Source organism: Aphelocoma coerulescens, chromosome 9, assembly GCF_041296385.1.
Source record: "Aphelocoma coerulescens isolate FSJ_1873_10779 chromosome 9, UR_Acoe_1.0, whole genome shotgun sequence".
NCBI lineage: Eukaryota > Metazoa > Chordata > Aves > Passeriformes > Corvidae > Aphelocoma > Aphelocoma coerulescens.
The window spans coordinates 11,772,110-11,796,701 of record NC_091023.1 but is presented as its reverse complement, the minus strand read 5'-3'; the positions used below and the strand labels follow the sequence as shown (position 1 = coordinate 11,796,701).

The 24,592-nt window shown below is 38.6% G+C and overlaps 1 protein-coding gene across 1 annotated transcript; it reads right to left on the bottom strand.

Moving 5' to 3' along the window:
* Positions 1–1,176: 1,176 nt before the first annotated feature.
* GRK7 (G protein-coupled receptor kinase 7) lies at positions 1,177–24,572 on the bottom strand. Its single transcript, XM_069024032.1, has 4 exons — positions 21,206–24,572; positions 20,016–20,453; positions 5,902–6,173; positions 1,177–2,161 (listed from the first exon to the last, which is right to left on the bottom strand). The coding sequence occupies exons 1-4, from the start codon at positions 21,806–21,808 to the stop codon at positions 1,819–1,821; spliced, it is 1,656 nt and encodes a 551-aa protein (XP_068880133.1). The 5' UTR covers positions 21,809–24,572; the 3' UTR covers positions 1,177–1,818.
* Between the last annotated feature and the right edge of the window lie 20 nt (positions 24,573–24,592).

The following is a 24,592-nucleotide window of genomic DNA, read 5'->3' as shown; positions in this document are numbered from 1 at the left end:
AGAAATAAAATCAATGGATGTCAGTGTAAATCCATGCCAGGACCACATCACTCTCCTCTCAACTTCCTCTGCTTTTCATAATCTTTCAGGATCATCCTTCTCAATTAAAAGACCAAGTCAGAATTCAGCTTATATTGTTTCAAACTATTTGACAGAAAGTCTCTGCTCAAAAGGCAGACAATTTTATGCTCATAATTCATGAACAGAATTACACACTAATCCTAAGTAACACTGTTCTTCTTGATTTTTCACTTGAATATTAAGTATATAAAGCACTGGAAAAGCAAATTTAAAAGAAAAAAAGAGCAATTTTTTTTTTCTACTCAGAACAACACAAAGTATTACCAATTACTTAGCTGTGACTAAAACACTTAAAGTATTTAAAATTTAAGAGTTTGGGATGTGCTATTAGGTTATAAATAAACACCAATGCTCTGTGCTGCAGATGACAGACCTGACTATAGAAGACATTGCATCTACAGGTTTTCCTCTTCTAAAACAGATGTGTGAGTTAACCCCAGTGTCTAGTTAAAAGAAATCCTTGAGCTCAGGAGGAGGTTTGCTGTATGAAAAACAGAAAATAGGGCATTTGCAGCCTCCAAGACTCCAAAGAATGAAGTAGTTTCAACTTCCACTTCAGTCAATGGAAATTATGGCTGGATAGATGACACTGACCAGCATGTGCAGGATCAGTTTTAAAAGTTGTGCAAAGAACAACTGCCTATTTTCTTACCACAGAAAATCAGCAGGAGGGATCTCATGAGTAACACACTTCACAAGTAGCAAGTACTCATAGCAATATTCCCAAGTAATTCAATTTAGGTTGTCATAAAATTGAAAAATAAAAACACATCAAAATTTGCAAGAATCAATAAACATTTGAAGATAGTTTCAACTTGCATACATAACCTTTTCATCATTACAGCACTTAATAGTATAATGCATTTTGCAACTTGAATTAAAATCTTACACTGAATGTCTTGTAAAAAGTCAATTACGAATTACTTTGGTCTATCTGTATCTTAATTTATCACCAAAATAGAGAAAAATAATCAGGAAATCTGATATAAGTTAAAAATTGCCAAAAAGAATGTCTATTTACTTACAAATACATTTTCTTTGCATATGGTATTATCACTTAAAAGAATACACTTAATAATAGTAAATAAATGCTTTATTCAATTAAATTGGTGCTATCTTATCTTCAAATCTTAAAATCACATTTGAAAAGAGTTTGATCCCGTTGTTCTTATTTCCAAGTGATATCTAGATATTTCTTTATATCTTGTGACAATTTGAACATATTAAAATGAACCACCCAAAACCTAATAGAATTTAACAGACAGACTGGCTAACCAATAAGATTCCAAGTTTGACATGGTATATGAGCTCCACTGTCCAAGATTACGTGAAAATTAAAAAATCCTTCCTGAAAACTGTAGAACAAAGAGGAAATGTTAGTAGAAATAACAAGAAAAAAGAGACAAAACCAACAAATCATTGTATTCAAAACAGTAATCAGTCATTTTCAAAAGCCATTGCCTCTTCACTCTATCATTGCTTTTTGTATTTCAGAATTTCTATTCTAAGCTTCTTGAAGAAATATGGTTCTTCATTTGATACATCTCCAATAACACAAAAATGTCTCCTTAGAGCAAAGGAAAATAATACAGTCTATTCAGCTGGTGGTCCTACATAGCCTGTCAATGTCACATTACACTGGCTGGTTCTTCTCAAACAGGTGTACTGAGTTTCTGAAATAGAGTCAGAATATGGAAAGTTCTGAGGTGGTTTCTATTCTTTTTGGTAATGATATAATTACAACAACAAACAAACTCCTGATTTAGCTTCCCCTCCGTTTGCATAACCTCCAGAAACTACTCTGTTGGGATCATTCAGTTCGTCAAACAGTCCAGTTTCAATGATTTCTTCCTGCCAGGGTATAGGGACAGCACCCGTTGCAAACTTTTTGAAGAACTTCTTGTCTTTGTCATCAAACTCAATTCCTCGTATTTCAGAGAAGTCAGCAATGTCTGCAACGTCTTTGGCATAGACAACTGATGGATCTGGCACAAATGGAGGGTCAATAAGGTTTGCCTCTAGCCTGTGGAAATTTATTGTTTTGAAGAAGCTGTGTTTTCTTGGGTCATCGTCTTCATTCCTGCAATAAAGCAAAAGTTTGCTCATCAGTGTGTTTTGCTCTCAGAGAGATACAGGGGTGGCTGTGTTTTGTACATGGCAGTACTTTAAAATAAGGGGAGATATATATAGATATAGATATATATATATATATCATGCAACACAATTCCTTTTTTCCTAACCAAAGAACGCTGCATTGCACAACATAAGCCAAGTTGAGAAGCTGAAAACATTCTGATCCCGTTACTCATTACTCCACCTCTCAGGGTAAATCAGCCCAGGCAAGGTGCCACGCTCCAGGAGCTGCAGTGCTGCATCTGGGATGCCCCATCCAAAGGTATGCTTCCACCAGAACTGAACCTACAGCAGGATGGGGAGGGGAAGTACGGGATTTACTGTCCAACAAGGGAGGTTCAATGACTGGCCCTGTATCAACTAGGATAAGAGTATCTATACTATAGGGTAAGAATATGTATTAAACTCTAGAATGGGGTATATTGGGTTAATACGTCTATAGAATGACTCTAAGCAGCAATTGTCTGAATAGAAACCTGGTGACAAATGACAATTCTGGTTTTATCTTAATTCAAAGCATCTACATATTTACATTAAAAAACTCAGTTATGACACTCAAATAAACACTCCCACTTTTAGTGACTGTTCATTCAAAATAACTACTCTTATAAATTAACAAACATTTTTTTTAGGCAAGAGATTCACAGATTATGACATTAACAAAAGTATGTGTGCCACTGTCACAAACATAATCCTTTATTAATATAGTTAAAACCCAATAAGAAAAAACAGAAAGGACTAAATAATTGTAAACACTTAAGTTAAATAAATCTTATGAAAAACAACTTCACACCTTAGGGAGAACTTCACCTATAAAAGAACTAGTGAATTGTTTCACTGTAGACCCATAGAGAGACTGTAGGATTTTTTCTGATGATAAAAATCATCTGAGCCTCAAATGTGTGCTTGTTGAAGCATGACCAAAGACCACAGCTTTTGAACTGTGCCTCTAATGTCAAGGCATGCAAAGTCTGAATCTGGAATTCTAGAGAAAGGAGGAGCAGAGAGGAGCACTGTCTTTTCCACACCTATGCATTCTTTGTTTAATGTATTTATGGATGCACTGCTCTTGAAAACAGTGATATAGGAAAACCAAATTTGTCTGCGTTTTGGCCTCAGAAAATGGTAGTTTGTAACACATTGCTTTTTTCTTTTCCAACTTCCTTACAAAATCAAACTCAGCAAAGTGTAGGCCCTCATGTATTTGTAGACAATGTTCTATGAATAAAATGTAACGCAAACCTTTGGCAAGTCTTTTTATCTTTGGAAATGAGCAGGAGCACCATATAGGAGGAGTAGAGTTGTGTGACTATGGAAAAATCTTTATTTTTTAAATCCTCATTTCCATGAATGCAGAACAGCTTGTCCAGCTAGGCACTACTGCCTGTTCCTCATCCTGCCCTGCTGTGCTTCCGGCCTGCCTTGGAGCTCCCTGGACACAGCAGAAATGAAACCACCAGCTGCTCTTTTCAGCTCCTTGCTAGAAAATTGTCATTTTGCACCTCTGCTGCCCAGTTCTTCTGAGCAAGCCACCACCAAGCACTATCCACTGTACACCACCATGAATGACCAGGATGCCACATCACAGCCTGAAGAATGATGGATTCTGCCATCCAGGCATCTTGGGCAATGAAAAAAAATTGTGTTTTCAACCCAAAAGCACCATATAAGCAAAATTATGAGTGTACAGATTAAGCCAATGGGGATCTTGACTTCCACATATCCATAAGCTTGTAAAATCATCTCCTACCTTTCCTAGCCAGTGATAACGGAGTACTTGAGCAGCCTGATATGATTTATTTATGTTCACTGTTAGCCTGAAGTGCATTACAGCTGCTGTTCAAATTAACTGGTGTCCTGGGACACTAGTGACCCAGTAGTGCTGACTGGGCAAATGCGCTCGCAAAAATCTCCCTTTATTTTGCTTTCCCTTTTGTAACATAAACCAAAAAGCACTAGAAACTGCTGGAGGCTCTAAAATGGATTGCTGCAGTGTTCCTCATCCTGAAACCATAAAAAGTTAAAAAATGTAAAGCTACATGAATGCCATCTACTGGAACTGAGACATCCTCCAACTAGCTGGAGATGAACTTGAGCTCATCCTCTGTGAACTGCATTTTTATGTAACTTAAATAGGAACAGCAAATGAACTCACATGAAGTTGGTCAATTTTGCATTCTTCAATTTAAAAAAAATTAAACATCACTTTGGGATTTGAGATATCAATCCCAAAAAGCTAGAGTGAAGAAAATGGGTTATGTCTTTCCTGAGTTAGCTAGTGAAATAGCATCTTCAATAGAAGAGTGGAGTGTTTTAAAAGGTCAGGTGTACAAAATAAAGCTGTCTTTGAGCAGCTTTAACTTATGCAACAGGTACTTCTGTGGATAACCCAAGCTCTTGTTGTCCTTCGTAGAATTACAGTGCTAATCTTTACATAAGCAGGAGCTGTCCTCAATAGTATTGCCCTGTTTAAGAGGTACATGCAGGCTTTTATTCTGTATCATGCTCAGAGTATACATCCTATTGTTTTCCTTCTCTAAGTATGGCACATCAGAGGAAGGATATCTTAAACAGCATATGTGTATTAAAATATGTGTATTAATGATCTATTATCTTTCATTATAGTTAATTATTTCAGACAAATGTTTGCCTGACATTTTGAAAAACTGTTCCATGTTGTTATGAAATATAAATTTAGAAGACTATCTATGCATTTTCAATGAGATCCTTTGTCTATTCCACCTTTAGACTGGAAAAGCACCTGATACATATATTTGTATTCACAGATTATTCAAATCATGGTGTATTCTAAAGGTACGTATTATTGGTTTCCCATTAGTTTTTAAAATTTTTATTATATTTCTTTGTCTATATTGCAAATGTAGATCTGCAATCTGTTTATTAGAAATGCACTAAATTATTTTTACACACACATATCAGAGGGATCAGAGCTATTACAAGTTAAACATGACAAGGTTTAGTTTTGCAGTTCTCATCTTATTGAACAGTTCCTTGAAATTGCTAAGTCAGGGACACATCCATCAATCTTCATCAACCTAAAGCCACCTCTGAAGTGCCCAGAAATGTTCTGCTTTATAGGAATTTGTGCCAAATATTCTTTTTCTCCCCGGGATGAGTCAGGATGACCAGAAATTCTACAACATTTTATTAAAGCACTTGAGCAAAGCAGAGGGGTTAAGGTCTATTCAGCAAGAAGCCAATGATGCTGCCTTGCAAATTAGATATCTGCAGGGAAGAGAATCCACATTGCAGATTTGGATTTCTGCCCACATCATTCCAGTAAGCAATACAGCCTAATATTCTGCATTCAGCCTGCGCTAGCAGGGATACAGGTATCTACTTGAATATCCTCTATCTTTAGGAAAGAATGTGTAAGAAAAAGAGGCTGCCCCTTCCTCCCAAAACTATATAGAGTCTAATACACAAAATAACAAGAAGGCAACTCCTGTGAGTCATCTGGAGTGAGGACAGATGATCATACTATTGCAACAACGTTCCTTATTTCCATATTATCTTCAAAACTTTCCACCTCTTTCTTCCTAGAAGTGAAAGGGAAAATTCAGTACTCTATAGAAAGTGAAGATCCAACCCATTTTGTGCAGTAAGTAAAATAACTATATTGTCTGCAGCTTTAATCTCTGTTGTACTGAGATTGAGAAGGCATACCTGCTTCCTAAACGGTCCTCTTTTTTCTTAGCCAAAAACAGCTGGCAAATCTCTTTCGCTTCCGCTGTAAAGCTGGCATGTTCAAATTTCACCTCATCTTCCAGAGTTCTTCTTCTAACCTCATCCTTACTGACCTTTTCTTTGTAATCCTTGAATGGTGTTCGCCCAGCAACCATCTCATAAATAGTACACCCCATAGCAAACCAGTCCACGGGATAGCTGTAGTCCTCTTCCTTCAGGATTTCTGGAGCCATGTAACCATTTGTCCCAGCCTATTGCAAACAGACAGATTTACTATACAATGTCAGTAATGAAATGCATACAATTAAACACACTAGTCTATAATTCTTCCAAAATATTCTACTGATATATTTTGTATCTAGAAACTTTGACCTTTTTTTAATCTAGAAATCGTGAGGTATAACTTTTTTAGCACATGGACTACATCTCTCTAAATATCTTAGCACATAGGAAAACTGTCTTAAATATGCTTTTCCAAGGTGAAATATTTGTGCAATTTCTACCTAAAAGTGGTCTATTTTCAAATTCATGGCTAGCTTGCTTTCTTCATCCATTTTATTCTTTTTTTCGGTTGAAGATATTGTTAGTTTTGTTGTGTAAACACAAGTAGCAATCAGTTTGAAAAGATTTTAAAGAGTACAAAAATCAAGCAAAACAATCACTGATTCCCACCCTGTTCAATGGTTGTAATTGCTCCAACACAGGGGTCTGCTGCTAGTGAGAAAATTCTCATCAAGCCAGTAGCTGAGCTGCAATGAGGAAGTTCTCAGCCACCTCCTTCTTGGGTTTCTGGATAAATGTTCTACCACCAAGGGCCAAGAAAAACTCTTAAAAACCACTGGAAGAAAGTAAACCTATGAAAAATATAATTCATAAATTACAGACATTTGGGAGAAGGAACAAGTTCATATTTCCTGACTAAAAAAAGATGCCTGAATAAAGACTATTTACAGCACTAATAGCCCTTTCTCTGAGAGAAGAAATGGCCACTCTTTGAGTGGGGCATCTGCCTGCTTCCCTCCCAGCACAGGCCTTCCACTTTCCCCATGGGGGACAGGCTGCAATGTTTGAAATAGCTTCTGCTGCCTCTGTCCCCAGGGAGCTGATTCACCTGCGAGGGAAGTGAGGAGACCAGCGTCCTTCTACACTCTCTGCTGCACTGTTCCATGACTGAGGACATGAGATTTCAATTGGAACAGCATTTCCTCAGCTGAACCCACGTTCACTGGCGCACTGCATGCTCTATCTTATGTATTTACCAGATTCACCTAACAGTGATAACATGTCAGAAGTTGCTTGAACCTCTCCTATTTTTTTAAATACTGGGACTGATGTATTACCAGTACAACAATTTAAAATAAAAAACTTTGTTTGGGCAAAATCCCACTAAAGCTTTCTCAAGATGGTCATTATTACTGCTATCAACGTACAATTGATGAGAGATTCACTCCAAAGCAAAACAGTTAGAAAAAGGTAACTAAAGCTAAGCTCATTTGGACAAATTGTATTCATAAAAAGCACAGCTTAACAGATGGATTTTGTTTTATGGGGTTGGGTAACCCCTCTGATTTTTGCAAATTTAGGCATAGTACTTCCAAGTCAGGTCTCCCCCCATAAACTTTAGCTAGTGTCACTTACACATTATGACATATACTCTACTGTAAACAATGTGTGCAAGAGGGAGCATTTAGCATCAATTAAAACATAAGCCTAATAGACAGAAAATTAAATCCACTTTATTTTCTCTCTTTGTAGGTTTTTTTTTTACTTTTAAGGATATAGAACAAAATTCTCCATATGGTTGAAAAACAAAAATTAGATGAGAAGAACAAAAGTATCAGTCAGGTTGAAAGCAAAAGGAAAGGTTAAAGGCAAACAGCTGCCTCTCTCACTAAAACCACAAAAGTACAGAGGAGCAGCATGGGCACTGCAGCTGCTGACATCATCCCACAGGCAATTTGTACTGCTCACACTGGATTTCTCCAAGTAAAAATATTGAGAGAAACCCTGACAGTATTATATTTTTAGGTATGATTACTGCCCTATTCAGGGAAGGGGACAAATGCTCGAACATGGACCACAGACCCCAAATCCATCTGGCCTCAGAAAAACCTGGAAAGGAGAGGAGAGGTTGAAAGAAGTAGAGAAATTTTGATACAAAACCTTGCACACAGAGCTCACTGTGGATTAGTAAACACAGCTCTAAATAGGTTTCTGGAATATTTTTTTCTTTTTTTTTTCTCCTTCTGGGAAGCAATAAACATTTTTATTTTTACTGAGATGAAGCTGGGGCGCTAATGCCTTGAAGAACTATTGAGTCACATTATCATCAAAATGTGCTCTTACAGCACAATATGGTCTTTCTGATAAGACATTGTTTTACTGCAACTTAGCATCATCATTCCGAACCTGGATACATCTGACATGGAAAAGTCAGAAATCCACTGTCACAAATATGTCTCAAGGCAGCTCCTTTCAGACTGCCTCTTTCCTTCCACTTGTGTTTTCTCTTCTACAGTTTTTTTTCAAAATAAATTGTCGCCAAGTAACTTCAGTCTCTTCCATGGGCATTTTCCACATACCCTCCAGTAGGACACACCATCTGAAAAAACACCATGCTTTGATATGGTGCTTGTGTTTCTCAAGAACAGAGAAAGCAAGGCCATCATTACACACCAAAAAGATGGCACGACCCCAACTTAATAGAAAACAGAATGGACCAACAGCAGCCTCCCTTTAGACTGAAGTGACAGGCTGTGGATGAGCTTAAATGTAAACAAGAACTAAACTTCAACATTCTAAATTAGTAGCACTGAAATCTTGAGCTGTTACTGAGTTGATCCAACTCCATCTGAGGAAGTCTAGAAACATAGCATTCTTCTGATATGCCAAACCATTTCAATTCAGAATTTAATGAGCGACGGTTTTCTCATAGAATTTCATCCAAACTTGAATCTAAAAACAAATTTCTCCCAATCCTGAAGCTTTCCTTCTATTCACAATGAAGAAACAGGCTAAGAAGCAGGATTCTAAACCTAATCTCATAAGCCCTGAGACTCAAAACCCACTAAAACATGATAATTGTATAGCAGAAGCAAACACATTTCACAAGTAGTCAACAGTGATTTTTAAAGGGGAAGAAAAACAGTAAGGGGGGAGAAATACATAAATCTCTATCAAAACAGGAATTTGAAGAAAGGAAGAAAAGAGCTTAAATTTTAGTCTTTTCCACCTATTTCTCTATATGTGTAATTTTGGCAAAATCATTTGGGAAGAAAGATACGAAAGCCTTTAGCATTTGCTGTATTAGAGAACAACAAAAAAAAAGAATTATTCAGCACCTGGAACTGGAAGAACATAGATCCTTCAAATGAAGATTTAATTCTATCTTTGGAGAGTAGGCAGCATTAGAGGGAAGGTAACACCTAACACCCCTACACTAATCATTATGGAGAACAAGATGTAAAAATCGTATCATCTTTCCAGGAAAAGATATCCTACAGCAACAGGAAAGGCAGCCTCAACAACCTCAGGAGAGGTTTATCTAAGGAGGTAAAACAGAAGCTTTGTGAAGGGAGTTTTTAAACTGTACAACTTTCACTAGCAGTGAGATTTGAGCAGCAAAAAATAATGTATTGGGTGGAAAACTTATCCACTGATTCCCAAAGCAAATGTAAATTAAAGTAAATTACTCTTGGCAGGCCTTGGGGTAAATAAGTATACCGTAAATTATACTCTAGTGCAAAAATGAAAAAAAAAAAGGACAGAAAGCAAAGAAATTAAAAGCCACCACAAAAGATACATGCATTATTTTTTAGAAGGGGTCTATTTCCCATGGGCTGGTATTGAATATTTAACTCAGTTAGAATTATCTGACCATGCCTCAGAATGGGTATCTCCAAGTATGGGATACTGATATGTCTATCAGACAAAAAATCACTAGGTTTGTATGATTTTGCAGATGTTTTCATTCAGTAAAATTTGTAAGTAAATTCAGAAGTTGTATATTAATTGAAACCCACTTTTTCTTACTAGATCTTACTTTACATGGATAAATTTCACTCTTTTAATGAAAACAGAGAAAATAAAAAACCCATACTCAAAGTTAATTCCTTTGTTGTCAACTCTACACTACTAGGATGTTCACTGGGTTTTGACTGAGATGAAGCACATTATTCTCTTCTTTCCTATAGAATTCCTGGTAAGACAAGGAACCATTTGAACATATGTGTTAACTAACCAAGTGATCTTACAGAGACACAAACACATATTACGCCTTCATTGATCTGGAAGCATCTAATGGGACACAATAAATAAAAATATAACAAAGAAGACAAAGAAAGTTATCCCAACTTTTTACAGGAGACAGAAATCTTATGCCTTTGTAGAGGCATAGAACTTTCTGAAGCGTAGTAGTACAACACTAGCTACTTTTTGCTTGCTCTCCATCTAATATTGTCTTTTGTGATGATGAGCAGGATGCCTTGCATAAGCTGCTTGAATTATAAAAATACTCATTACATTTCAGTCAATTAAATTTTAATTTACTTGCTTTTGGAAAGGGTTCACAGATCTACTTTGCCTTTATTTCACTATCTTGAGAACAACCCAAAAGACAATTTTTCAATAATCCTCTAAAATGTAATGACCAAATGCCGCCCTTGGCTACATTAGCGAAGAAGTTCTGTTGAGTGAAATTATTGCTTTGAGTGTGGTTTGACAGGGCATAGTAGAAATGACTCATCTGAAAGTATACAAATGTTTCTTTTGTGAAATACGATCCTGCATAAATTTTTCAAAGGTCACATAATTATAATCTTTTAGTAATTCAAGATGCGATCCTGAGAAACACTAAGTGCACTCAGATCCCAGTGCAGTCAAGGGGCACTTGGCACAGCAGAGCTCGGAGCAGAACGAGGCCCGCAGTGCAAGCAGCTCACACATCCCTCTGACTGCTGTCCCGACAAGGAAAGCTCCTTCAACACCGCCCCTGTCCCAGCTTCTAGCAGGTGCAGGCAAGAAAGAGAGAGAACTCTCTGGAGCTTTCAGCAGCACAGAAACAGGCAAATGGAGAGAAACAGGATTTAGATCTTGCTACCTTTTCCCACAGATCTCTGCAAAACAAACTCAATTGATATCACAAACCAAACAGTAAAGCAAATCAGAATGTCTATCTTTTGTTTGCCATGGCACAAGAACTGTTGAACAGAGGAAAAAAAACAAGCTGAGTTTAGCTCTATCAGCTGTTTCCTGGGGCTCAGTCCTTCCTTCCTCCAAGGGGTGCCACTGCCTGCTTTGTTCTCTTGTCCAGCTGTTCCTCCAATCCTTCAGCAATGGCCTTAATAGACCCTGCAGGAATGCAGGAACAGACCACAGAAATCTCTTCCCTGCACACAAGCTGAAAGGCCCTAGATGTGGAGAACAACACTGATCTGCCTCTGTCACTCACTTCACCATCTTAATTCTTCTCCCAAGAGTCACTGTGAGGAGGAACAGAGACTAATTTAAATGAGTCACACAGAACTGTAGCTCCTCCACAGTTTTTTCTCACCACAAGTTCATATAGTTACAAGAAACCAGCTGACCCAATTAATAGGCAACTATTTTTTTTAAAAGAAGATAAAATCAAATCTAAATAGGGAAAAAATCACTGGAAAGTTGCACAGAACAAGGATTCTGGCATATTGTTAATGCTTAGCAGAGGGAGGGACCGTCCGATGGGATGGCCCATGATGAATTGTTTGGCTACTATTTCAGAAGAACACAAGGAGGACTGTTCAGAGTAGTGGGAGAAGATAGTGACAAAGACGGTATAGGATCTTAGGAGCTACTGAATCCCACATGCTTATGTAAGATTCAATACTAAACTTTTTTGATTTTCACAAAAGAAGATAATTTTCATAGGGAAAGTTGTGCTTTAAAAAAAGCCCACACAGGCAAAAGCACAAAAGGGACAAAACAGATTTTTGCTACATTAGAAAAAAAGAAAAAATTGCCTCTGGGTTCAAAATCACTAACTGGAATAGTAAAAAAGTCCAGCACTGGTTTTCACTCTCTTAAGCTTGGCCACCAGTAATCACTGAAATGAAGTTGCACAACAAAAGAGAAAGCTACTCGGTGCAGTAGGGACTCCTGCCTGTGTGTTCCTCCTTGGGAAGAGAGACACAGTTAGAGCCTGATTTCAGTTTAGATTCATGCTGTATGGAAGTCAAAGGGATAAAGGGCTTGAGAAGGGACAATCCAGTAACTGAGCACCAATTTTAACTTTGGATTCTACAGCAGCTCCCCACTTTCTTCCTGCATAATCACACATAAATCTTTGACTCAGATCCCTATTGGAGACAGAACCTGCTACCAACTCCCACCTCAGTGAAGTGTCATCAGAAGACATCAGAAGGCATTCACAGACAGGGAAGCAATCAGACATTACAGGATGGAGCACTTAGGACAAGCAGAACACTTGGTAGAGACTCATTAGCACACAATTAGAATTCAAGAATTATAAGGGTTATCTAGTCTTCCTGTAACATGATTTTCTCTTTAATTTCCTTTCAAATTTCTCCTGACCATTTCCCATCTATAATATAGAAATAATACTACTTCAGAGATATTCATGGTTTCGTTATTTAATGACCACAGAATATTCCATAAACAGTGTTAATAAGGGAGAAAACTCTCCATATCTCTTAGCTCTGTCTATATTTTATGAAGCTCTTCATAATGAATGCAAATACCATATTTGTGGCACCACACATAGACTGCTTTCTCAGAAAGGGGATGTCAAAGAGAAATCCTGTGTTCTGTGACATTGTGACTGAGAGGACAGGACTGCAGGGTGCTCTGGGAAGGGTAGGGGCCCTCCAGTGTAGGTACAGCCACTCTAGGTTAAGCAGTGCAAATGTCAATAAAGCCTGGAGAATTACTGCTGATGACTGAAATCCACAGGATTTCATCCACTTTATCTTCCAGGATTATGACTAATGTTGGAGGTACCATTCTTTAAAATGTAAATCCAAGGAGATGGGTACTGGCTGCATCAGACCAATGGCCCCTATGGTCAGTTTACTGTCTGTGAATTATATTCAAACAAATTAATATGTAGGAAAATCTCTAAGAGCCTGATGTGTACATTGAGACTTCTCTACACTTTCCTAGACTCAACTATTTGCAGTTCAAGGGCTTCCAGAGACAGAAATGGTTTCTCTCAACAAAACTTTTTTCCATCAATTGTCCACTCTCCTCCTGAACCTAGATAAATTTATAGAGCCTACAAGACCTTTTGCAAGAGAGTCCTGCAGCTTAACTACACTCTGGTTTAATATCTGTTTTAAGAACCATGCACCTGCTACCTTTCACAAACAGATTTTAAACTCGAATAATGGACAAAACCAAGCCCCCAGTCTTCACAGCTTGCATGTGTCTGTAATTCCAGGATTTTATTTTGTCTTCCTAAAAAAATAACTGCATGTCTGTTAACTGAAACTACTCATGACAGTATGTGGAATGTCACATGTGGTCCAGTAAGAACAGAAGTACTACCTTCCTCACCATCTCACAGCTTACTGTCTGCAATACTGCTTCTGGTCAAAGCTATCAAATCAAAAGTTCAAAGAATTACAGTGTCAGCCAAATGCTGCATTTCTTATCAAATGGAATAAAAACCTCTTTGACTATGATGAGTCAAAGTGTGGCCCACTAGATGTTTTACCCACAGGATCATTCCAGAATGTACACTATTTTTATAGAAAATTCTATAGCATTTATTAACTGTCAGATTAAGCTGGATGAGGAACTATGGTAAAAGTCATGCAGAGACCTCATACTACATCATAAAGGATTCCAGTGTCATTCCCTAACAGAAAAAATGGATGGCATGTTGTGTGTAGGAAAAGTACTGCATGGGACACATTGCATTCTCTTAATTTGAGGTGACTACAGTATCCTTTCTGCCATATCCAAAACTGCAGGAGGCAGAATAGTCTCACAAATTCCTTCACTCTCATGATCATGGAATTCACATAATTTGGAAAATATTCTAAGATCATCAAGCCCAACCATTAATCCAGCATTGCCAAGCCCACTGCTAAACCATGTCCTTAAGCCCTACATCTACATGGCTTTTAAATAGCTCCAGGGGTGGTGACTCCACCACTTCCCTGGGCAGCCTGTTCCACTGCTTGACAGCCCTTCTGGGGAAGAAACTTTCCTTAATATCCAATCTAAACATCTCCTAGCACAACTTGAGGCCATTTCCTCTTGTCCTATTGCTTGTTACCTGGCAGGAGAGTCCAACCCCCACCTTGCTACAACCCCCTCTCAGGGAGTTGTAGAAAATGGGGAAGTCCCCCTGAGCCTCCTTTCTCCAGTTCCCTTCTACCAGGCTTGTGCCCCAGACACTTTGCAGCTCCATTGCCTCTCTCTGGACACACTCCAGCACCTCAATGCCTTTCTTGCAGTGAGAGGCCCAAAACTGAACACAGGATTCAAGGTGCAGCCTCACCAGTGCTGAGCACAGGGGAATGGTCACTGCCCTGGTCCTGCTGGCCACACTATTGCTGGTACAGGCCAGGATGCCACTGGCCTTCTTGCCCACCTGGGCATACACTGGCTCATGTTCAGCCAGCTGTTGACCAACAACCCCCTTTTCCCACTGGGCAGCTTTCCAGCCACTCTTCCCCAAGTCTGTAGTGTGAGGTGCAGAAACTGCTACTTTGCCTTACTGAACCTTGTAGAACTGCCATCAGCCCATCAATCCAGCCTGTCCAGATCCCTCTGCAGAACCTTCCTGCCCTCCAGCAGATCCACATTCCCAGCCAACTTGCTGTTGCCTGCAAATTCACTGAGACTGCACTTGATCCCCTTGTTTGATCCCCTTGATCAAACAGGGCTGGCCCCAGTACTGAGCTCGGCGGAGCCCCACCAGTGCCCAGGTGCCAGCTGGATGTAATTCCATTCCCCACCACACTCTGGGCCCAGACATCCTGCCGGTTTTATCCAGCAGAGAGAGCCTGTGCAAGCCATGAGCAGCCGGGTTGCCAGGAGATGCTCTGGGAAACAGTGACACAGGCTTTACTACAGTCCAGACAGACACATCCACAGCCATCTCCTCATCCACAAAGCAGTCACCCTGCCATAGAAGGAGATGAGGCTGGTCAAGCAGGACCTGCCTTTCCTAAACCCATGCTGGCTGGGCCTGATCCTGTGGTTGTCTTGTATATGCTGCATGACCGCACTCAGGATGATCTACTCCATGAGCTTCTCTGGTACCAAGGTCAGGTTGACATGCTGGTAGTTTCCTGGTTCCTTCTTCCAGCCCTTAGTGTGGATGGGCATCACATTTGCTAACGTCCAGGCAACTGGGACCTCCTTGGTTTTCCAGGACTGCTGGGAAAGCCATGATAGGAAATGACTTGGTCAGCACTTCTGCCTGCTCCCTCAGTACCCTTACATGGATCCCACAGACTTTCGTGGGTAAGGCTGCATTCTGTAAAGTACATGTTTCAGAGATTAAAAAAATCTGAAACACCTGTCATGATGATGCACTTCATAACAACTGCGATTACCAAAATTTTTAAGAACAAAGTTCTGCCAGTAAAAACATCACCAATTTTACATGTCATACTTCAAAATATATAAGCAAAACAGCAGCAAGTTCCTCTAATGCTGAGCAAATGAAGAGCTGTCATTTTTCAAAGTGCAAAGGAAAAATTTTTTACAGAATCTTATCCAGTAAGAATGCCATGGGATAATGAACAAAGGTCAACTGTAGAATAGCTTGCTGAGTTATTTTTTATTTCACAAGTCTAAACCCTCCTCCTGCTTTTCAACTGCCTTGAAATTAAACTGCAAGTTTCAGGAACATCCTTGTGTTTTCCTAAGAAATAGAATCTTATAATAAACAAACATACAGGAGGGCAAAAGGACATTTTGAGTAAGATTTTAACCAAAACATGTTTTTCCTATACAAATATTATGATGTCCTTCAAATATATAAAACATAGCACAGGAAAACTGTGAGGATGCCTGAAACCTCTGAAGATACGAATGCACTTTTATAAATACTACAAAAATATGTTTATATTATTTTTCACAGTTATTATGTCAATATTTAAGCTCTCTGGCTCACATGCATCTGCACAAAAGTTCTTCACAATTTACATGCAACAGCTGCTTTTCATAAAAGCCATACCCAGTAAGGGCAGAAAATTCTTCCCTAAATAAACAGCAAATACACACTAACCTCTGGAAAAATGAAATTAACTCCTCTATATTTAAATTCAGAGGACATGAAGACACTAAACAGAAGAACATGCTGACTTTTCTCACAACTATTCTCAGGAAACTAAGTAGTATTACTCTTTTGAATAAAGGCAGGAGCACTTGACTCACATACAAGTGGATGTTGATTTGTATGAGAATAAGCCACAGAGACTTCAAGAAAAAGATGACAGGTCAAACTGTTCAAGTGGGGAAACTTGGGATGGAGCTCATTTCTGTCGTATGCAAAGAACCCCTAGTGCTAGAATCAATCTAGTGTGTACATAAGCAGACAAACACTTTGCCTGTGTAAAAGCCATCTTTGCAGGCTGTTTCTCCTCGTTATCTATTTCAATTATGTAGGACAGAGAAAATAACATTTAAAAAGTCATAATTTTAAGATACAAACTAGTTCCTGCAGGGTCTGACCAACACATCAGATCAGAAGCAACAGGCACATTTGTAGGAAGTCATAATGACATTTAAAGACCTGAATAGTTTTATTACTACTAAGAATTTGTTTGTTTCCAGCGATGTCAGTAAGAGCTCTGCCTTACTAAGTGTGCACAGACACATTTCTTGGTAGAGTGCACAGGTGCATGTAGCTATCATGAGAAGATCCCATATAATCCATGTATGTTTAAAGAAGGAAAATTACATTGTAAGTAGCTTTCAACTGTTTTCTACTTTTATTTTCAAAACTGTTATTATTCAAACTTACGTATTTTAATTTTTTTGGGTGGTTTCTCCATTCTAGGATCAGCTGGCACTTCAAAAAGACAAATCAGCACACTTAGGGAAATTAAAGTTTTCTAAATTTTGTAATTATTACTGTATCGATTACTTACAACTACAGTATAAATTCAAAATACATTCACACAGAAAGCTGGACGTTTCTCCCTGCTGCTTTAGCAATTGAAAAGAGAGGGAGAAAACTAAGGCTGCATATCCAACTCTTTCAAGATTTTTGTAAGGAGCACTGTTTCTGAAAGCAGGGTATTTTTATTTATAATAGTTATGGGCAATTTGTATGGAGCACACAAGTGCTTTTCAAAAGGCAGTATATGTAAAGGCAGTACATAAAGGATAACAAGGCTATTTCTTCAATTACATAAGCATTGAATTATCACTTGCACAATGCTTTTTCTGAAGCATAAACACACACAAGTTTTTATTAAGACCACCTTGAAGTCATCCATCTAAAATTCAAAAAACCTTTCTGCCCACAAAGAATGTTACTTTGGCCGATGAACAGTACATAAACATTATAATTTTGTAGAAACCCTCAATGAAAACTTGAAAAATGTCTAAAACAGGAACTCATTAACAAGCTTAATACCTGTGCCATGTGATAACCTAATCACCTAATAAGATTTACAAAAGGGATTAATGGATCCTCCAGCTGATGTATGGGTGACATGCATTTATTCATACATGAGAGGACAGGAATTTTTTTATGTTTTGAAAGCAGAACAAATTTAATCTTTAATGAATTATACAACTATGAGAGTGTACAAAACTTTCAGAATTCATCAAAATATTGTATTTTTTGCAATCTCTAATGAAATGAATACACAGATAAATCCATATATTATATACTATAGATCAGTAACAACATCCCTTAACTAGTGACTGAAAATTGTAAGCCTTAAATTGTCAGTTCAGATCATCATCGAAAATCTAGAAACAGCTTTATGATATTAGGCACTTAGATATCAGTACTATACAGATTTGGCCTGGAAGGAATATATATTCTGCTTTAGCTTATAAAAATTCTCTTATAAAACTGTGTCCGCAAAATGGTGCAACTGATTAAATCTTATTCGATAAACCTGTCTTGGAGCCATACATTCCTTTGGGTTAAAAAAGAAAAAGTGATTTGTATAGGTTTGGTTAAGTGATAACAATTTGGCAGTCATACTCAAAAAAGCATGTTATGATGTAAATTTTCAGATAATTTGAAGTCAGAATGTAACTATGATTAGCAGACAAAAAGCAATTTAGCAGCGCCATTTTTCTTTTATTACAGGAGTACATCGTGAAGCTTAATGTAAATTTTGTAAATGTGTTCTTTGGTCTTCCTGTGTACGACTTTACTATAAATAATAATAGTATCCAGATCTCGTATAACATTTTTTAGAAGCTTTCAAATATGACTATTTTACAGAGGTGCAAAAAAAAATATGGGAATTATTATTAATTTAACTCATTTATAGTTATGATACAGAAAATGAAAAAATAATAATTTTCTTCCATCTCCTACTTCAATGTAATGTATGAATAAAACTGCCTTTAACAGAAATTACTTACAACACATTACAATCATGGAGTGCATTACTCATTGCAGTTTTTGCTCTAATAAAAGCACCCACATAATGGTGCGTAGAGCTTCTAAAAACAACAAAGGAAAGTCACTAAAAACTTGATGGCTGTCATAGGTGAGGAGGAACAACCATACTGTCCAGTATTGCTTTGAGATTCCACCCAACATCAACACAAGTGGTTATATATTGCTAAATACACTCTTTCATTTTGTTTTTTTTTCCTTCTGCCAAACCCCACATATTTACAAGTAAGAAAAACTGCCCTTGGACAAAACTATTGCAAATCCGATCATAGTAACTGCAGGCCTCTATAACTTGCAAAGCACAGTAAGGTTTATAGCTTTGGATTCACTGATGAAAATGCCATCTTTAAAAACAAAACAACATCATTTCATGTAAGTTCTACTGAAAAACCTGCCTTTCACAGAAGCTGTATTTTTGTATCCAAAACACCATGCAGTTTAATTTGAAAATTATTTACTATCTATACATACAGCGATTTCCACATTTTCTTTCAGCGAGAACTAAAACCAGTTATAATACAAGCTTCTTAAATTGCCAGGAAAAGAAAAGATCCTTCAAAATTACTGAATTTAACAACATCAAAAGATGTGCACTTCACACATGATGTAAAAGGCCATTAGCAGGTCCTCTCTTCTACGGAATTTCTAATGTGAACTTGGGGAGTTTAACATAGGGAAGTTAGACCAGTTTATAATGTTGCTTCCATTTCTTCATATTCTTAGCATATTTCAGATACATTCTCTCATTATACACATCTTTAAGATCCAGATACCTTGAGAGAAATATCTCTTTTTCATAGTTAAGCTACCTGAATACATATTTCTTGTGTAAATCTCCTGACATTAGTACAAATCCAGGTTAGTTTGGGATGACCCCAGGCAGGGCTAAAGTGCTGCACAATCTAATTCACACAAAAAACAGTTGGTCAACCATCTTTTTCATTACACATGTAGACAGGCATGGACATTTACAAACCATCAAGTCTGCTAACTTTTTCAGGAATTGATTTGTGGGGGGAAGGAATGTTGGAAATTATTTATTATGCAGCACCATGCATACCTGCAATACAATCAGTAGCATCACATAAGAGTAATGTGTAAGAAACTGTATTGTCCTAGGAGAAAAAGTGGAATACAGAAGGAGTCATATCTTTGACTGCTGCTCATTAAACAATTGGTTAAATCCCTGACTATGCAGTATTCCAAAAGGCACAAGGCATTTGCCTCTCTAAAGTCGCTGGTTCAAAAACTTATCTTAAGAGAAACAAGTCGATTCTACTGTTTCTGTCCAAAAGAAGTTATTTTACTACATGCAGCAGCTAAAGAGTTAATAAACCAAATCTTCTTAAGAACTGTCTTTAGAATGAAATGACTACATTAGGACTTTAGCAAAGACTAAATTCTGGGGAATTAAGTCTTGGACTAACAAGGCATTAGAAACAGAATGGCTTCACTTCCCACTGCCCACATTCAATGAATTTGTACTTACCCTCTGAGTGATGCTTTTTCCCTCTTTGACTTGCACTGCCAATCCAAGATCAGACAGTCTGCAATTCCCATTATCATCCAGGAGGACATTCTCCGGTTTCATATCCCGGTACAAAATTTTGATGGAATGGAGATGCAGAATCCCACAGGTGATCTGAGCTGAGTAATAGATGATCCTTTTCATTTCCAAACCCCTTTCTCCCACATTGTAGATGTGATACTTCAGATCCCCTCCATTCATAAGGCTCATAACAAGACATAGATGGGTTTTGGTCTCATAGGCGTAAGCTAGTGTGACTATGAAAGGGCTGTTGACCTTCTCCAGGATCTCTTTCTCCAGCAGTGCCATCTTCTCTCCACTTTTCTTTTTCAACCTTTTCTTATCCAGTTTCTTGCAGGCATACATCTTGCCAGTATTTTTGACCTGGATGGCACAAACCTAGAGAATATGCACATGGAAAGGGCATGAAGAAATTTTACACAGAGACTGGAATATCAAGGATAGTAACAGGCAGGAACTGGGGAATCACTGATGCCTATTAGTAGCTGTTGATGCCAATTTCTACGAAGAGTATATTAGCAGAGCAGAGAAAACAAGGAAAAAACAAGCGTACAATCAGTTCGGTTCTGGACCAGTAGTATATGGCGGCCCTGATGCAAAGTTCTTAAGGATACCACTAGTAGACATGTACTAGCAAATAAAAGGAACAAGGACAAGAACAAAAATCTGTAACCATGAGAATAAGCAGCATATACAGATTGCATCTGTACAGTTTAACTCTCCGGACTCTCAAAAATCTCCATATTGTAGTTTGGGAACAGATCCTGATGCATGTTTTTCCCTAAACTCCAGCTAAAAATTATCTGGGAGTGTGTGATAGCACAGGCTAAAAAGATGTCAAGGAGCAGACTAATAGTTAACTACATGAACATTCATGCAAGTTTTTGTAAAGAAGCCAGCTTTTTTACTAGCATGGATACAGAATATAAGAACATTAAAGCAGCTCATTGCTAACCCGAGCCTCCATCACAGTATAAATAACCCAGTCTAATTTCTGGAAAATGGGCAATCTGAAGGAGCACATTTTACAAATCTTCATACAATGGCTTAATCCACTGCTCTTTGCAAACCCACCTGCTGGTCTTGAAAGGGGAGCAATGACTCACATCCTTAAAAGTACAAGCTCTTACCTCTCCAAAGCCACCTTTGCCCAGCACTCGGAACTCGGAGAAGTATTTCTCAGTTACTGGTTGCTTCTCAAACACTTTCCACTGGATAAATTTGTCATAAAAGGGGCTGGTCTGGAAGTCCTTGAAGGGCTTGTCTTTAAAGAAGAGTTTGGTTTCCTCCCTGGCCAGCTGCATGATATTCTCATAGTCTTTTGCAGTAGCTGCTTGGCATTTGCTGACCAAGTCAGAGCTCATGAAAGACAGATAGCTTTTGCCGCCTTCCTTAAGAAAATTGGTGACAATATCTTCCATGATGCTGTTCTTGAGACTGTCCTCTGCCAACTCCCAGCTTGCTATCTCATCCAGGAAATTCCTACCTACCAAATATTCTGGCACTGTCTCTAAAAAGTCTCGGAAGAATTTCTTGCCAATGGGCTGCTGTTCACAGATGCTGTCATAATCAGCAACAATGGACTCTCTGTGCTCTTTGCACTGCTCAACCTTGGGCAGCGAGAGGCTCTTACGCCTCTTTTGCATTTCCTTGGCATCTCCTTCTCCACTCTTCCTTGCCTGGAGGTAGGCAGTGTTGGCAATCAGGTTGTCGAGCCCCCCCATGTCACACATCTTGGCAAGCCCTTGGGGTGGCAGAGCCTGGTTCAGACAAAATTAATAACTGGCCCAAGTGCTGTGCTGTAGCTGCCCTGCACTTCTCCCTGCTAGTGGTGTGTCAGAGGGCTTCTGAAAAACACCAGACAGTCTAACTGCTTTTGCATTAAATACCTCTCAAGGATTTTCACTAAGTACCTTTAGGTATAGGCACCATTTGTGGAAAGTGACTGGTAAGAGGTTTCTCTGTAAGGAGCTTTGAGTTTGCTATGTATAGCTGAGGGACGACATCCTAGGCAAACCCTCCCACTGGCAGCACCAAACGCACGTGGTTCAGCTGGTGATTTTCAGAATGGGCCCTGATAACCTTTAAATGTACCAAGATTCCCTCTAAATGCACTGTCCCTGGCTGCTTGGAGCATACAGAGATTCCTGTTTGCAATACATGCCCTCTCCAACCCAGGGGCACTTTGGTCACAGTCAGTAGGACAGCCCTGGATGTCCCCCAGTTGACACCAAACATCAGCAGACTAACAACTGCATACCTTGTGATCTGGTTTTATGAAAAGCTTTTATCACAAATCTGCCATGCCTAAAAGACCTTGACACAGATGACCATGAGATGTTGAGCTTTAAATTACCACACAATTCAGTGCTCTGAGCATTCACACCTCCAAAACTCAAGTTATACTCAACATCAGTGACTGAGCCCCACAGACAGTTCATGCAAACCCTGCTGCCTTGAGTGGCTCTGTCTGAGCAGATTACATGCAGAGGCTAAGAACTGCCGCTGGTCTAAAAATAATAATCCTTATATATGAAACAACACAGCTCTGACTTCATCTCCTACCCACAGAAGAAAAGGGAAACACTTCAAATGACCAGCCAAATCTTGCCAAGACACTTCCATATGTTGTTTTGGCCTCAGTTTATTTTCCCTACTGAGCTTTATGACAGAAAGTGGTCGGATGAGAAGGTGGCAACAGCATATAGTTGAGATGACATCAACAAAGGGACAAAGCTCATTATAATCAAGTGAAGGCAAATTCCACCTGACTTCACTTGCTGGCTGCCTACCAGGAGGCATTTTTTTCCCTTCAAAAGAATAAAAATTATGCGTGGCACTCACTAGGCTAAGCCCCCTTCTGCTGTGGGGTCAGGTGATTTGGCTGTTAAAACTTTCCTTCAATATAAGGAAGGTATTATGAGAACAAGAAAAGAAGTAACACTGGGGTCAAGCTGTATTCTTGAGGTCAAGGTCAAGTTTCTTTCTTCTTTTTTTTTCATGATCTTAAAGCAAGCTGAAGAGCTGAATCAAAAAAACTAAAGATCAAGAATAATAACAGGCACCTTTCAGACTCCCTACAATAAGTGTTAAGCCCTTCTTGGCTGCTTTTTGCCAGTCTACAACCATGCAGTATTTTGTTTTTACATGCTTAATCCTGTCCACATTGAATCCATTTGACATTAAAACTCATGCTCTACAAAATTCCCTCAGAGGTGTATTTTTCTAGATGTGATGGAGAGGGCCATCCATTGCAAACTGCTGTGTGTGCATGAGAACAGGAGGAACTGTAAGGCAGGCACCCGAAAGCCTGGCCAGTTCTGCCAGGTGAGAACAAGCACAGGGCGGGAGAAGGTTACATAAAGGGCTCAGCAGAGCAGCCAACAACATAAGCAACACTGCAAAGAGCCAAAGGGAGAAATGGGGAATTCTGCTGTGGCTGTCCTGAAAATGGGGCCTACAGCAACACATTCCTGTAACACCCTGGGTAGAGAAAGGCATGAAAGGAGGTAATAAAGCTTTAATTTCACCTTTTTTTTTAAAGAAAGCTTTTTATTTCCTAAAATTCAGTAGGGTCTTTTTTATGTTCAGCCAGAATATCCACCCCAGCTCAAAGAGCAGCAGGACAAATGGCTGGTAGCTAGGGTCCAAAGGCTGAACTAAAGCTTACACCAGCTATTGGTATATTCATGCCTAAGCAAATCAAGAAAATACCTGAAGTTTATGGCACCTGCATAAGACAGACACATTTACAGCTCCGAAGACTATTCTACTCCATCAATTAGAATCTTTCCCAGTTTCTATGGAACATAAACTTTCTCTAAAAGAACATAACTCCATGAAAAGCAAAATCAAACAATATGGTCATTCAACACACACTCATTACTCCAGTCACTTTTGAGATTTGCTTGCTGACTTATCCAAATCTGCCCAGCATTTATTATTTATATGGAGCAAAGCAGATCAGCATTAATCTATAAGTTGATAAGAGCTATTTAAGATAGTGTTACCTGCTCATAAAACAGTACATTTGGGTGAGAAGCAAAAATGATTTATTTTGCATGTACAAGAGGTGAACAATTACAGAATTGAAAATGGGGATGTACTAGCAACCATGCTAACGGCCTATCAGGGTATGATTTGTAAAAGCTCTCTGGTGCAAAGCTCACAGAAAGACTGGGACTTAGGCTAATCTCTAAATCACAGAGAAAATATGCAGGACTTAAAATGCATTACCTTATGTTCTAGATGAACCTCAATCACTGGTCAACAAGGTATAATATGCAAAGAGACACAAATATCAGCTGCTTTGATTTCAACATAAACTTTCCTAATACCTCATTTGTGTCAACATCCCTTTGAGCTGACACTTTGGAAAAACTTTTCCACAACTGTAATTCTCAGCTACTCTTGCCATGCATGTGACATGAGCTAAAAGCAGGGTTTGCTACTTTCCATATTCCCCCATAAACCAAAGAAATATGAAGAAAGTCTTCTGATGGGACGAGATGGCATTA